General features: G+C 39.5%; 2 protein-coding genes across 17 annotated transcripts in view; both read right to left on the bottom strand.

The window, feature by feature from the left end:
• unc13a (unc-13 homolog A (C. elegans)) overlaps positions 1–12501 on the bottom strand; it is a 41815-nt gene extending 29314 nt beyond the window's left edge. For 12 of the 15 annotated variants that reach the window (XR_003049260.1, XR_003049257.1, XR_003049259.1 and 9 more), the window contains exons 1-12: positions 12367–12501; positions 8943–8972; positions 8719–8818; positions 8372–8489; positions 7661–7784; positions 7143–7213; positions 6924–6978; positions 6478–6507; positions 5925–6120; positions 4515–4634; positions 2433–3218; positions 882–975 (exon numbers count right to left, since the gene is read on the bottom strand). Coding sequence is in view for 11 of the 15 variants with exons in the window: in XM_025054234.1 (XP_024910002.1) it covers positions 882–975; positions 2433–3218; positions 4515–4634; positions 5925–6120; positions 6478–6507; positions 6924–6978; positions 7143–7213; positions 7661–7784; positions 8372–8489; positions 8719–8818; positions 8943–8972; positions 12367–12388 (1746 nt within the window). In the remaining 4 variants the exon portion in view is untranslated. Of the gene's footprint in view, positions 1–881; positions 976–2432; positions 3219–4514; positions 4739–5924; positions 6121–6477; positions 6508–6923; positions 6979–7142; positions 7214–7660; positions 7785–8371; positions 8490–8718; positions 8819–8942; positions 8973–12366 lie in introns of those variants that run through there. The other 3 variants (XM_025054235.1, XM_025054238.1, XM_025054236.1) reach the window with 2 other exon arrangements.
• A 131-nt stretch (positions 12502–12632) lies between these two features.
• Positions 12633–15763, bottom strand: part of hmg20b (high mobility group 20B) — a 5414-nt gene continuing 2283 nt past the window's right edge. The window contains exons 6-10 of one of the 2 annotated variants that reach the window (XR_003049262.1): positions 15633–15699; positions 14983–15198; positions 14640–14772; positions 14272–14346; positions 12633–12770 (exon numbers count right to left, since the gene is read on the bottom strand). Coding sequence is in view for 1 of the 2 variants with exons in the window: in XM_008338579.3 (XP_008336801.1) it covers positions 14334–14346; positions 14640–14772; positions 14983–15198; positions 15633–15699 (429 nt within the window). In the remaining variant the exon portion in view is untranslated. Of the gene's footprint in view, positions 12771–12881; positions 14347–14639; positions 14773–14982; positions 15199–15632; positions 15700–15763 lie in introns of those variants that run through there. The other variant, XM_008338579.3, reaches the window with a different exon arrangement.

Here is a 15763-nt window from a genome sequence, read left to right as displayed (position 1 = left end):
CATTCTTCTAATTCTATCTGGTCCATTATGGAAAGACACTCTTTGTCTGACAGCCTGCTGGGAAACTGACAGCCAGCACTAGCCCCGCATCACTCTGAGGCCTGGAAATAATTATGAGCTGTCGAAACGCCAGGCTGTCAGAGTCACACAGGTTTTTTTTTCTCCTCCACTGTCTTGGTTAACTCTTCTTATATAACTGTAAGTTGTTAAGTTTGCACAGAATGAATCAGACTGACTAACACACTCTTGACCACACCCACCTGTTCGCTCCAGCCACGGGTAACCAGACTGGACTACATAAAAAAATCACTACGGGATGGCAAACAACTGAAAAGAAAATAATGACATGGCAAAACAAAACAAAGGTGAACAGAAACAATAAAACAGTCACAAGACAATGCTGCATAAACAACCATAACAACCATCAATTGAAAACAATGGTGGAACAATAGAGACAATAGAGGAGCAGCAGCTACACCAGGCGTGGGCTAAAACGGGTCCTACATTTTGACAGGGCGTCCAAGTCAGGAGCAGACAGATGGAGCATTCGGATAAACTAAGATAAATGAGCTTTTCTACACAATCTACTGGGAAAAGGTGGACATTGCAGGGAAAAGGTACAAGTATAATGATAATATAAACCAAAAAACATACATTTGGATATGTCTGGCGGGCCAGATTAAAAAGCCAAGTGGGCCGTATTCGGCCCCCGGGCCATATTTTGCTCATGCCTGAGCTACACCAACAGAGAAAGCCGAATTACAAGGGACCAACATTAATGGTATTATGATTTCCTCATTTGTATAAATAGAGTTGTTTGGCATTTAAAACAAAACACAAACGTCATTAAAGTTCTTGGAAAGAAACACACAGAGCTCTACCTCTTGTAGCTGAAGTCGCACTTTGCTAAAAAGTCTGAGCCAGTTGGCTTTGGCTCTGGCAGGACCGGGCTCCATGACTTCTCTCTTTGGAAAGCTGCAAAAATGCAGATGTCCATGTTAGAGATTTTTGGCTTATTGTTGCTGTCGTCACTTAAGCAGAATTAATTCATACACTTTTGTATTTCACGTGCTGCTATCTCTTCCTCTCTAAGCCGTCTTTGAGCCCTCTGCTGCATAACAATAAAACATGGTTGTTTGTTATACATTTAATGCTTTTGAAAGTGAAAGTGAATTATTTGTCATTGTGATGTGTTGTCAATGTGACCTCTAACCCATCACCAAAGTGAACAGTGGGCAGCTTATAAGCGCCCGGGGAGTAGTATGTGGGGAGATGCCATGCTCAGAGCACCTCAGTGGTAACTTGGCAGCTGGTGGACAGGAGCCTTCCCAAGTCCGCTTCCTTAACCACTAAGCCACCACTGCCCCTGCTGTCATTTTGACATTTCCATTTCAAATTTTTGGATTCTATCTGATTTCTCTCACTTATGTATCTTCTGTATCTTTTATCTTCTTCCATCTGTAAATTCTGTGTAGATATAATATACACACACACACACATATATATACAGTATATATATATATATATATATATATATATATATAGATAGATAGATAGATAGATATACAGTATATATATATATATATATGTGTGTGTGTGTGTGTATATATATATAAACAGGCTGTTACAGCTATGGTTACTACTTTTTTTTTACATAGCTCTTTCAAAACTATTACAGAGAATATGTTGCATCCATTACATTACATTAAAATAAAGAAATAAATAAACAAAAAACATAGAAAACCTAAGAACAGACTGAACAATTATAATGATGTATATTTATGCTCCTGTTAGCTTTATCAGTTTGAGGCCAATAGGGCCTTATGGCTTTTTTGTTTTTGGACATTTTGACTTTAAATAAACGTATACATGTAGATAAATATTACATTTGATCACACCAAAGTTTGTAATTATTATAGCAGTTGTATGTTAATTCATACCTTACTTAGCTAACGCCCAGCCAGCTGATTCAGTAAAAATGTTAGCCATGAAAAATTAACTTAAGGCTAACATGTTTCTTTAAATTTATCATGTACCTACACGAACAAAAGGAAATCCTACATGTACAAAAGCTCAAAATGTCAAGACTCAACAATAAAAAAGACAGCAGATACCTAGCTCGGTTAGCTCGTGGGCTAAACATAAGATAAAGATAAAAATACACCCCAGTCTTATAATTTCCTGTAACTGTCCTCCTGAGTAACCCAGGTGACGTGATGAATAAAGTCAATAGTTATTTTTAGTTTTTTTTTTTTTTAATTTGTCTTATAATATATAAATATCGTCCTCCTTTCATCTGGATAATAGAAAATTGACCGTTATTTACTCAGTTCATTTGGGGAACAGTATATAAACTGACACTGAAGGGCTGATTGTTAACAATTTAACTGAAGCAGCACGACAGTGTATATTCTTTCTGAGGTTTCCCTCACCATGGAGGAGGAGGCTCCACTGTTTTCTCCTCCGCAGGTGGAGACACCCTTTCTGCCACTGCCATCTGTTTTGGGGGCTTAGGTTCCTGCGGCGTTGACTCGGTTTGGTGCTGAAACTCGGGGGTCTTAGAGACGGCTGCTGCTGTACAATTAGGAGTGGAGGTCGTGGTGATGTCGGGCTGTAATAGTGCAAAGTTGGATTTGTTGGAGTCTGAAGTGAAGGCGGGTAACGAGTCACTCTGTGAGGCGGGAGGTGGACCCGCGGCACTGGTCTGGGGCTGGAGCTGATCAGTGGCCGGGTGTGGTTGATGTAACGAGGTCTGCTTCTCCAGAGGTGGCCTGCTGGACTGACCATCAGAGGGTGGCATCAGAGAGGCAGCGGTGCTCGCGGGGCTGTAGGACGGTTCCTGGAGTTCACCAAGGGTGCTGTCACGGGGATACGGAACTTCTTCTCCCTCATATGGAATCTTTTCCTCGTCTTCGTAGTTAAAATCCCCATCCTCTCTGTACATGTCTCCTTCTTCATCATACAGCGTGCCCTCCCTTTCTCCATCTTTGAGATAGCCTTCGTCGTCGCTGTAGACACTCTGGTGGTCTTCGCCGTCCCAGCGTGGAGAATCCTCTTTCCCATAGCTGACAGAGGAGTGGCAGGAGTGGTAGGAGTCGTTTTCTTCGTAAAACTCTGAGCCCCGCAAACTCTCGCCATCCTCCGGTACAAACTCCTCGCTGAGTTGGGAGCTGCCTCGACTCAACTCGCCCGATGAGGCGTAGCGACTGTCTGTGGGACTAAAGGGAGCAAGAGATGTGTGTTATTAACAAAAGACTCCTGAACGGGTTTAAAAGCAAATGTCTCCAAAGTTGGATTTAGAGGTTGGACGACACTTTAGGATTCAATGTTGGTGCCAAGAATGTCGACCAGTGACGAAAAGAAAAGCATGATCATTTTGGGGAAAGCACAACGAAGGATCAGATCAGACGTTCTCTTACAGGATATACGGTAAAGTTAAAAGATAGAAGATATGGCAGATCTTAACTTGCTGGATATTAAAGCAGACAAAGTGGAACAAAAAAATCTGAAAACTACACTAAAAAGGTGGATGTTTACGAATCATAGAAAACGAATGAGAGGGAGAAGATCATTTCCCTGGCAGGAGACACACCACACACACTGTGTTTTTTATTATATTTTCTATATATTGGTAACCGCCCTGTTAGTTGAGTAACGCCTAGTGCAGGATAAATGACAATAAGACACATGTAAAAAAAAAATTAACAAAAGCTTTCAATTATGACACTGTGTTCCACTCTATTCATCACTTATCTCACAACCTCTTCTACCCAACAGACAGTGACGAATGATTGCGTGGAAGCACACATCTGCCTCCTTTCTGAGAAACAAACTAATTAACAAACACACACATCCACACACACGCACATAAAGAAGTAGGGTTGAAATGAAGACGACCTGTTCTGGCCTGAAGGACCCCACTATTTGGTCAGTGTCCTCCTGCTGTCTCGCACAAGTTCAAATTAGGTCTGTATAATTATCACATGTGGAACACCCACAATAAGACAGGGCCCTTCTTAAAGCCTCTCACGGTGTAATAACAGGGTGACATCACGGCAGATGCACATTCATCGACTGCACCGACTCTCTAACTAACTCGCAGATTTATTGTGCCATTTTTCCCCAAACATTTTTTTCTCTTTTTTTTCATATTCTGTCACATGGCTCACAGTATAAAATATAAGACAAGGAAGAAAACAGCAGAAACCTTATCAGGGCTTTACAGTGTCAAATATACATTATATTGGTACTGTGAATTATTTGTGATTTTTTTTTTGGCCAGAAACACTGATGGATGCAGGACCATTTGTTTTCCAATCAAAATACATTAATAAATACTTTATATACAGACCATATACATATACAGAGAGAGGGCAAGAAGGCATGCATGCAAAAGCACAGCGAGCGAGGAGGACAGGACAAGTCCATCACTGACGTCACAGCGAGACTGAGTCACAGGCCGGAGCAACAGGAAGAAGAAGAGGAGGGTTTGGAGAAGAGGTACAGAGACCCACCTATTGGACAGTGAGTGCCTACTGTCTAGAGAATACTGACGACTGGTGTGCTGGCTCGACCCTGAGGCTGAGTCGATATCACTGCGCCCGTTGGTGGCCGAGTCTAAACTATAATAGCGTCTGGTAAGAGGAGGAAGGTGAGGAGGAGGGAAGAGGCAGGAGAGGAGCATCAGTAGAGCTCAGTGCAGAAATGAGAAAAGCTCTAATGAAAGTGAGCATCTGCCCTGACAGGAAAAAAGGCAGGTTTGGAAATTAGCAAAATAAAACAAACAAACAAAAAAGATTAAAGTCTTGTATGAATTGGGAAGTTATTTTTCAAACTGTAATTATTCCTCCTTTAAAATTAGACACAGGTTTCGAATTGTAACTTCTGCATACCACTCTCTTCAGACTTCTCGATTGTAGAAATACATTCCCTATTTCACAGAATACTGAATCAATGAAACAGAGCACGATGATCTTTTGCATGTGTGCGCCACTTATACTAATGTAATACCACTACTATATAATGAATAAATTGTATTCCTGTTCTGATTAATGCAATGCAAATCTCAACTCGATCAATCAAAAATGATTTCCTTTTCCCCAGTATGAACAGGAAAAGGTTTCATCACTTTTTCACTCTATGTCAAAAAAACATGGACTGACATGAAGCTGACACTGGGCCAATAATATCCTCACCTGGTATTTCTGATGCTCACACATCTGACATCAACACAACACTGAAGAGAATGACAAACTCACGAATGACAGAAAACAACAACAAAGGCCTACTGCATACATGAGCTGTATACAAGAAGGGCCTGGCCCCGCATGCTTGTATTCACCGAGGCCTGGCTTATTCTCTCGGGGAGAAGAGCGCAGTGGGACAACAAATGGAACAACACATGGCAACGAGGTCTCAAGTGTCTAACGGTGCAAAACCTGGACGTCTTTATTTACAAAATATATATATATATTAACATGGAAATGAAAGTCCTAAATGTTCTGCATGAATCACTTTTGTCCCACCTGCTGGCTACATGGGTGATCATTTAAAAATGATAAAGGAATCTAATCCGCTTCACACACTGTGTTTGATGCTAATTCTGGAATCAACACTGCACACAAGTTGTTCTTGATGGAACTGTAAAATCAAATTAAACAGTGCGTTTGTTGTACATAATGTAAACTATAATTATATTCCAAAGATGTCTTAGTGCTAATAACAAAGAGTGTCCATTTCTCGTATACACGCCGATTTACACTTTCAATGTTTCCATATTTGACCATAACCATAAACCATATTTGAATTGGATCAACGCGGCCACCTCATTTTTGCGGACATCTGGTGGCGGCGGCGGCTTAGAATTTGATTCGGAATAATTAAAAAAAAAAACAAGTTTTGTAGCGGCTGTTGGTGCTTGTTACCTCATGGCTCTGTGATCGTAATCAAGATCATGGATTTCATCACTGTAGGAGTGTCTGTACTGCTGGTTTCTCATGGGGTACTGGTGCATGGAGGCGTTGGGCTGAGAGGTGGTGTAGTACGGGGGCGGGATGCTGTTACTGGTCTCACTGCGGTAGTCACTGTCCCTGTCATCCACAGCGCTGTCTGGATCCTCATCTGTTCACAAATGAAACAACATGGCGTAACCAGGAACAACCGTGGTCTGAACCATGTCAATTATTTTTGCATTGCAGTTTTACATTTACATATCCACTATTTTTCAAACATGACAAGAACGGCATTGATCCCACACTGGGGAAACAGTGTTAACAGCAGACCTGCTGCAACAGAACTACATGGAGTGTAGGGCCAATACGTAAGCAGGCGTGATAATCGCTGCACTTTAGAACCACTATTTGTTTATAGCTAAACCTGCAAGGGTCTATGATACATATATATAGTAAAATCAGTAAAAACAGAAAACAAACTGAAGAATTCCAGGTCATTAAAAAGGCACATAAAAAAAAAACGCACTTTGTTGATCTCCCCACAGATTCCAGTTACCTGCAAGTAAAAAAAACAAACAAAAACAAATTAAATGTGAGCCATATATTGGTCCCAGTTTCAGTAAGCCAAAACATGTACAAATGTATCCCTAAAAGTATTGCCTCGAAAGCATGAAGAGCATGAAGAAGTTGGTAAATATCCATCACCCTCGCTGCATCAACACATCCTTGTATGTGCTCTATCCACTGACTTCCTGTGACATTATCAGCATCATCATCATCATCATCATCAGTATGTCAGATGTTTAGATTAAAATGATCGCACAGACAGTCTTGCCTTTCTTTTCACACCGGTTTGGCACCTACTCTTTTATCCATTAGTCTTATCTAGTCTCACTCTTTCATAAGTCAGTGCACTGGAACAGACAAGGAGGAAGGAAGGAAAACTGAGACAAATTTGTCATTGATACTCACAGCACTGATTGGAAGGCGCTTGTAGAGGTTGTTCGTGTTCTTCTTGATTGGCATACTGAGAAGGAAAAAATAGAGGAATGTCCATCACAATGTTTATGAATGTAAACTATTTTAACGTAGGGATAGAAATAAAAATGTAAAATGACAAAAGAATCAAAATTGGAGAGACTGCGGTAAATGGTGTAAAAAGAGTAGGGGGAACGTGAGGACGGTTCTTACATCTTGATCTCTCATGGCGTTAAGCTGTTCAAGTTTCTTGGCCCAGTATCGGGCCTCTTCTTCAGGAATGTCTGCAGCACACAGGAAACAGAAGACAAACAAGATTACACTCTGAACATACAAAAAAAACCCCAAAAGAAAATGTATTGACTTTAACAGAGTGTGGTAAGTTAACGTGAAGATGGAAATCTGGGCTCCCATTTCAACTGGTCCATCTGCACAGGAAGTGCACCTGTCATAAGATCTGTGCTCTTCAAATTATTCAGGTCATTTTAAGTTTTAAGTTTAAGTTGACAACAGTCCTAACCTCTAGCAGTAGTTATGCTGAAGCACAAGTAATAGGGAATAGAGCTGTAGTAAAAACATTCAAGCCGTAGTATTTGTAGTTTGACTTGTTTGTCTTTGACAATGACTTTAATTGAGAACCGCTGCTGAAGCACATTAAACTATCACTCTACAGGTCAAACAAACTGGCAAAACAACAGCGAATACAAAGGCCAGGAAAGGAAAGGTCAAACCTAGAGGCAGTTCGAAGCGGGTGTCGAGCAGCAGTCTGTGAAAAGTTGGGTCTTTGGTTCCGCAAATCTCATTCTCAGCCATGATAACGTTGGAGTCCAGGGTGAGCCACTGGCCTGGACCCTCCTGGAAGGGAAAATAAAAACAAACGAAACAAAAGAAATAAACAAAATACTGTAAGAAAGTGTTTTTGTTTTGTTTTGTTTTAGCATGTGAAGATAACAGACAAGGCCACATAAAAAAAACAAGGACATTCAGCATACATTTAAAAAATATTATATATTTTTATTTATATATATTTGTTGAGTTTATATTTATATTTTTGTTGAGTTTATATTTATATATTTGTTGATTATATATTTATATATTTGTTGCATTTATATTTCTATATATTTGTTGCGTTCATATTTATATATTTATCGAGTTTATATTTATATATTTGTTGCATTTATAGTTATGTATTTATTGCATTTATATTTATATATTTGTTGTGTTTATATTTATATATTTGTTGAGTCAGTGCAGTCGGTGAATGTGCATCTGTCGTGATGTCACCCTGTTATTACAGTGTGAGAGGCTGTAAGAAGGGCCTTGTCTTATTGTGGGTGTTCTATATGTAGTAATTACACACACTTAATTTGAACTTGTGAGACAGTAGATGACACTGACCAATCACCAACAACAGTAATTCTGGGTAAACCACGGCGACATACCTCATTAGACTGCCGTATGCTGCTCAGTGGTATCCATAAGGTGCCAACCATGGTGTCCCAGATCAGCCCCTTATTCCAAACCTCCACTGTTAGGCCCAGATCTAGTCGGTTTATTTCACTGATCGCGGCATGTTTGGAAAAGATTCACAAGAGAATTACTTGTAGGTCAGAAGGTCAGAGGTCAAATGGAGTGGTATGCTAATGGTGTGATGGTTTTTTACTGATTTCATTTTAACAGAGATTTTTAACGGTTGATTACTGTGAACCAAACAGACAGAGAACCAGAGAGGGGGTGGGGTGGTCAGAAAAAGTGAGAGAGAGAGAGAGAGAGAGAGAAGATCACTCACAACATGAAGTCCTGCTCCCAGCATGGCTGACTGCCACGCACAGCGATGGTCGTGCTTTTAACATTCTGTACCTTGAGAGTCACGTATGTGTTAAATTTCTCTGTTAAAAAGGGACAAAGAATTGACAAACACTGTTCATACAGTTCTGTGGATCAAAAAAAAAAACACAATACAAAAAATGTTTATTCCACATGAGGTTTTCTATAAGAAAAGTCATAGCTTACCTTGGGGTCCATCAAGCTTGCCTTTCTTTACTGTGAAGAAAATAAGAATAAGAATAAGAACAAGAATAAGAACAAGAACAAAGTATTAATTTGACTAATCCCAAATATTCAACCCTCTGTCTGTAACTGGTGGGTTGATTTGAGTGGCTGGTGTCCAACAAGAGCCTGTCATTTATAAAGGAAGTCTGTGACAGACCTGTCTCTGTGTGGGCAGAACATCAGTGTTTAGATACAGAGGAGGTCACCTGTTCCTCAGGAGATGCACAGATAATGCCAGTTTACAGTTGAAAGGCAAGGCACCCACATGTGTTCTTTCATGGGCACAAAAAAAAGAGCGCTCTTTTGTCTGACACAAACAAAATAAGAAGATGCCAGGAAACTACTGCTGGTTTCTCCACCGGGGGTTCTCTGGAGGTACAAGAGACTTTCAAACCACAGTGACGTCAAAGACCTTTTCATTATTCATTCACCCCTGCACCCTGCCGATGCCCAGCATCCCCACGTTCAGCAGTTACACAGTGGCATTCTCAGCTGCAGTTTTCAGGCCGAGCTGATTCTGCTTCTTTTCTAAAAACCATCTTTAAAGATGACAATGGTGTTCTAAAGTAATTCTTCTAGTCAGCTGTTTAAATTACAAGCATCCAAATGAGTGTCTTCTACCAATAATAATGGCAGGTGAAATGACTCTTGGTTTTCTTCTTCGTCAGCAGCAGCCGAAGGTAGAATAAACACCGTGGACAAATGTTCTATAAATAGCACAGGTGCAATAAACCTTACATTTACCACACATGTACGCAGGTGTTGCAGATTGGTTGTGTACTTTTGAGTCAAATTCATAGTAATGCTCTGTTCCCTTTATTGAAGTTGATGAGGTCGTGACTACACCGGATTCATTCCCCTGCCTTCACAGAATTCACACCGGAGAACCGGGCTTCTCTTTTCGCCTCCAAACAGTCGATGACAGATGCAGCCTGGCTTCACAATCTGCCTTGATTTTAAACACTGTCCTTTCCCCCACAATCAGCCAATCGTCTGTCTCCTTTCAATCTCTCAATCAGTCGCTCCTACGAGCTTCCCCAGCCATGTGGCAAGTATGCACGTGTGCTTCCTTTTTATCTCGTTTTCTTGTGCTCCATTAATCTCTCTGTGTAGCTGGGTGCAGACACAGTGAGCTGCATCCCCAACACTAAAAATAACCACTCCAGTGTGACAGGGGTGGGGAGAGAAAGGGGTGTTTGGAGAAGGGAGAGGAGCAGGGAGGACTTACAGCTCACAGAGTAAGACTAAACCAACATTTCTGTAATGACAGCGAAGAGGGAAAAGGAGTAGGTGTTTTTTTCTTTTTTGCAAAGCCATGAATAATATGAATAATTATAACCATTCCACAGCAAATACAGGATTTGCTTTTTTTTTTACATTCTTTAATCTAAGCGGTTAATAGTATTTTTCTATTTATTGAAATTTCTTTTGGCTGCCAAAACCTGATTACGGTAAAAGCAGAAAAGCATATGGACATTGAGACAGTCGGCTTTGTCAAGGCTATTTCAAACAGCGATTAGAGTGGAGATATAAATAAGTGCTTAGCAACCAACATCTTTCAGACATGCCAGATAGTACCAACAGGATACCCTAGGTGGAGCCTTTACTATTTAGTATTTTATTAACCAGGCAACATACACAACTAGCTCCCATTTCAGTGATTAGAATTATCCTTGTTGTTACTGAATCCAAATTGGATTTTGTATTTGAGTCAAACCTGATCAGGACGGGGGACATGTACGACTATGTGAGATCATGCTTTAACGTAACCTTAAAACTGACCGTTTCATACAAAACAGTCTGAATCATAATGTTGGAGATCAAGTAGTCGTGATCTACAGTGTTGATCAAGTATATCTCAATAACCCACAGCTACAAATTCAATTCCAGTAAAACAGAAGATTACAACTTATGTGCAGTTTTTGTTTAAAATAGGACAAGAAGAAAACTACAGTCTGGAATTCAATTAATACTTTGAACAAAAAACAATAAACCTCCTTCCTCTGTCATCTTCCACATGATCTTAAATGCCTGTAAGAGATTTCTGTGGTTCAAATGTTCAAAGCTGTACATGAACACGAGCGGGTAAGACACAGAAAAGCAACGTCACATCACTGCTTTGTCGGTTTGTCGTGCAGCCCAAGATGAACACCTGCAGTCTCCACTTTATTAAATCAGTCTGCTCACAGCAATATTAATGTAATGAAATGCAGACCATCCAAATAAACCTCCCGGTGGGTTTGCATCTGAGTGAACGTGTAGCAGCTAATGACAAAATAGCAGCAGCACTAAAATACCACTTTGGTTGCTATGCCAACGAAGCTTGGGGACATAAAGGGGGTCATGCTGAGCCTGAATCTCGATCCTGACATCTGTGCAATCAGCTGTATCGCTGGTGTTAACATACAGCGACATCCTGGTCGTTAACAATATACGTGGTCTTTAAAACAAGGTGAAAATATATGAAAATAATGCAAACATGAGTGACAGGTGACCTAACGAAATCGAAACAAAATTCTCCACAAATATTCCTTTCCACTGATGATGTGAAATGATTTAAAATAAAGCATTTTGATGTATAGCTGGACAGACATTGTTGAGGTAAGAGGTAACATTTATAAAAATACAAGAACATGCCAGCTCTCCTCTTGACATGTCAACCAACAGCAACAGCCTTTCAACTAAAAGGAAACAAAACAGTTTTTCAGTTTTACTCTTTTTAACTTACAAAGACATTGTCTCAAATTGTGAGCAAATTTGAATTTCTTTTACTTATTAACAATGTCTCTTCAGTACCAGAACCTTCAGTAACATGACAAAACCATAGAGAATACGTTGTTAAAGAACACTGCACTGAGGTGGTGTGAAGAAATGTGGTTTGCCGCTTGGACTGAAATCAACGTATAAAAGACAGCAATGATATTTTTCAATATTAAAAACACAAAAATCATAAGGACAATCAAACAAACAAAAAGAAAGAAGAATGAGAGAAAGAGAAAAAAAGGAAAGAAAGAAAGAAGGAAAGAAAGAAAGAAAAAAGATTGTATATTTCTATATTTGACAGCGACTTCCAGTGTGCATGAATCTATGAATCGACCACCAGTTTGACGAAATAAAGCCCGGATGTCATGGCTGACAACAGGGGGGGAATATTTTACCCTGAAAATCAATCAAAATCTTAGTAAAAAAGGGCGTTTGGCTCATAAATATTGTTGTTTGTATTAAGTTATACGTATATATATATATATATATATATATGCATATATACACACACACACACGTGTTTGTGTTGGGCTTTTTTTCTAACCAAAGGCGTAGCCGTTAAAATGGCTCTTATATCGATACCGCTGGAAGAATCGCTGTCGTTATTCCACAGTTTTCTTACCTCCAACACACAGCAATGACATTTCTTGAAGTCGCCTCGAGTACAGTGTCCAGCTCTATCACAGGTTTTCTTATGCAGTCTCACGGCGTTCAAGGCGATGTGTAAAGCGAGAGTGATGGAGAAGGAGAAGTCTGCCGTCGTCACACCGATCAGACACAGACCTCCGCGCCTGTAGAGCCTGGCAGTCACTGTTCGTCTTTCGTTAACGTCGTCTCTCTAAATCTGGCATCCTTCTGGGCTACCGCCTTCTCTCTGAGCTGTTCGCTCCCCACCACACAGCCATCTTTATCAGTTTCAGCACCATCGCCGCGTGGACAGTTCCTGGCGGTGACGTCAGGGAAGTGGCAGCGTGGTGTGTTGGAGGAGGCGTAGATCTTTAAACATCTGATTATTAAGCCCTCCCTCTGCAATTTCAAAATACATATATATCAAATACAAATAAGTCTTGAAAATAATTATTTGGTGTTCTAACAGTACACCTTTTTAAAACAAAAAGAAAATTCGTCACGAGTTAGTGAAATCAGATCTGTTTTATGACAATAAAAAAATACTGACAAAGAAAGACTGACTGACTGGCACTGAGATTCTGATTGGGACTGAATTGCAGCCAGTTTTACCAACACATGTGACTGTGTCAAGTTGTCGTTAAAGTGTTGAGACTTAAAAGATACATTGTTACAGCGTGTTAATATCAGCCTGGATCTGGGGACGTTCGGTTTCCTCATAAAGTCAATCAACTTCTTCTGCAATTTGAGAAAAACTCTGGTTTAAAACGTTCTGTGCTGCGAGACAACATCTCCCTCTGCTGGTGTACAACATGTGGTGCAGTCCAAAACAACGGAGAAAAAAAACATTTCACTTACAATATACTGTATCATGAGAGCAGATGATATAATGATACGATAGAACATTTCATACATTCATTTCTTTTTTGTAAAAAAGGTACATTTTAAGAGAACCGATCTCTTTTTCGCAATTGCTAAACCCATCTTAATTAATTTTAGAGTAAGGATGATATGCTAATGTATATAGCTTTTATCTACCGTTTATGTCAAAATTTCAATTTAACACATTCATAAGGTACACATTTATTAAGTGTATGTGTGCAACTATTTGTACATATTCAAAAGTAAGTCAAAAGGTTCTGAGACGAATCTGAGGTCAAAAACGTGACAATGAAGTGAACAAAGTTAACAAATTCTTCATTTGTTGTTTGTAGTTTAGCAGTGCTACACACAAATACCTTGTTTAAAACAATGGTGTAATGGACATTAAGAAAATACAAGTATACTTCACAAACATATATAATATTCTGTCAAATTTCATTTCCAATTATCCTTTATTTTTACAGGTAGTCTCGCTTAGACACGAGGTCATATTCTCAGGAGAGACCCGTTCCTGACAGACAGACAATAAACAAATGATAAAATGCCAATTGATCCCACAACATCGTGAATGTAAATATGAATGTAAATTCACACATGTATCGTATGTACACTTTAAAAATGATTTCTCTACTCCCTTCCAGTTTAGCACACTCACGTAGTACAGGCCAAACTGGCACTGAACGCAAGGTGAGTGATAGTCTGGTGCGTTTTTACAAGTCAAAGTCCAGCAGGTATTTTTTTAATACAGAGCCACATATTGTCCATTCAAACTTACTAATGGGATTTGATATGTAAGAAATATTTTAGACGAAATCAAATTCATAGAGTAAAAACACCGCCACACTGATTCACACTGACTTAAACAAAATACCCAGCATGATAACACTCATACATAATCAAGAAATGAGAATGTGTTCCGTGAGTGGTCTTGTCTAGTGTTTGTCATTGTACTATTGCCGTTACTATCTTTTCTGAGATAGTCTATAAGTGGAATTGTAACCAGTTCTGTTGACCTTACATCTCTGTGAAGCGGGAATGAAGGGCTCTGTGTAGGAATGTCCTCAAAACTTCTCTCAGGTCTCACAACTTCTCACTGACATGCACATGCAAAAGAGAAAACATTTTTAACGGTTACAAAAAAATCTGACATATTTAAAAATATATATACTGTAGTATGATCAAGATGTTCACAGTTACAACTGACAAAGACTTGTAAATAAACCTGCCTGATATTTTGAAATAAAAAATATATAATGACATAGAAAACGTATCATCAAATCACAAATTATTATAAAATCCAGCAATATAATTTTCCAAACATTGACGTGAGTATATGGTATTGATTTTATGTATCATAGTCATAGTCAAGTTCGGTGTCTTAGTTACCTGTCTATATGAGAAAATACTTCTCTGAGCTGGGTGAGGAGAACACGGTGCTTCTGTGGGTTTCCTTCTATCGCTCCACTGAGGCGACCCAGGTATGAATCCAGGTTCCCGAGAGAAGCTGTTTCTCCTGTGCCTGTTAAAAACAAAGCCCACAACAAAAGACAATCCAACCCAATCCAATCCATTCACACATCTTAAAAAAACAAATCTAATTGTTTGGAGATTCAACCTTAAAAACAATTTCTTTGACAATATTTGGTACTGTTTGGGAAACACTGCATTCACTTTAGCTTTCGAGAATTTTACGATCAAAGAGTCAAAATACAACCGAATGAGAACTAACCTGGCAAAGGTATTGATGACAGACTGTTCACTAGTGTGTGTTTGATGGCCAGTAAATGTTGCTGAAGGGCCTGCGTGCGCTTCTCGTCCTTTCCCAGCTCAGCCTCCAGGCGCTCCTTGGCGTTGTACATGTCCTTTATGTGTCGCTGCAGCACTGCGTTCTGCTCCTCAAACTCAATGTTAGCCTTACGAAGCCGTCTCAGCTCGGCCTCCCTTGCTTTAAGGACATTTATATAAAAGTAGATTGAGACTTGGAGATCATGACTTGGAGTGTTCCCTTTAGTATTATGTCAAATAGGTATAACACGGAAGACCAGGAAGGCTCGCAGGACAAGTCGTAAAAATTAATTTAATCTCGACAACTAGTACACTTTTTAACTTGAAACCTTATGCCAACTTTACAGTCTTTTGTGGAAGCGGATAAATAGAATAATATTGCACAATATTTTCTACTGAACATTCTGGATAAAAAAGTGGCTTAAAAACAAAGAAAAGACAAGCAGTAGTGCAAGTGATAATCTCAAAAAGGTCATGACAGCAGACCTTCAGTTTCTGCATCATAATCAAAAGTTAATTTTTATTATTTTCCTTTCAATTATCAATGCCTCAAAATAGAAAATACCACTGCTTTTTCTTCTGTTCATGGATTACCTTTGTTCTGATCCAGGAACTCCTCTGTGAAGATAGGGATATCGAATCTGCTTGGCACGTCAGTGATCTACAATGGTCATATGGAAAATGACTTGTAACCCCAAACACAACACACTCATAATAAAATCCAT

The sequence above is a fragment of the Cynoglossus semilaevis genome, chromosome 2, assembly GCF_000523025.1.
Source record: "Cynoglossus semilaevis isolate Cse_v1.0 chromosome 2, Cse_v1.0, whole genome shotgun sequence".
Classification (NCBI taxonomy): domain Eukaryota; kingdom Metazoa; phylum Chordata; class Actinopteri; order Pleuronectiformes; family Cynoglossidae; genus Cynoglossus; species Cynoglossus semilaevis.
Note: the sequence above shows the minus strand (reverse complement) of the source record. Positions and strands in the feature narration are given on the sequence as shown.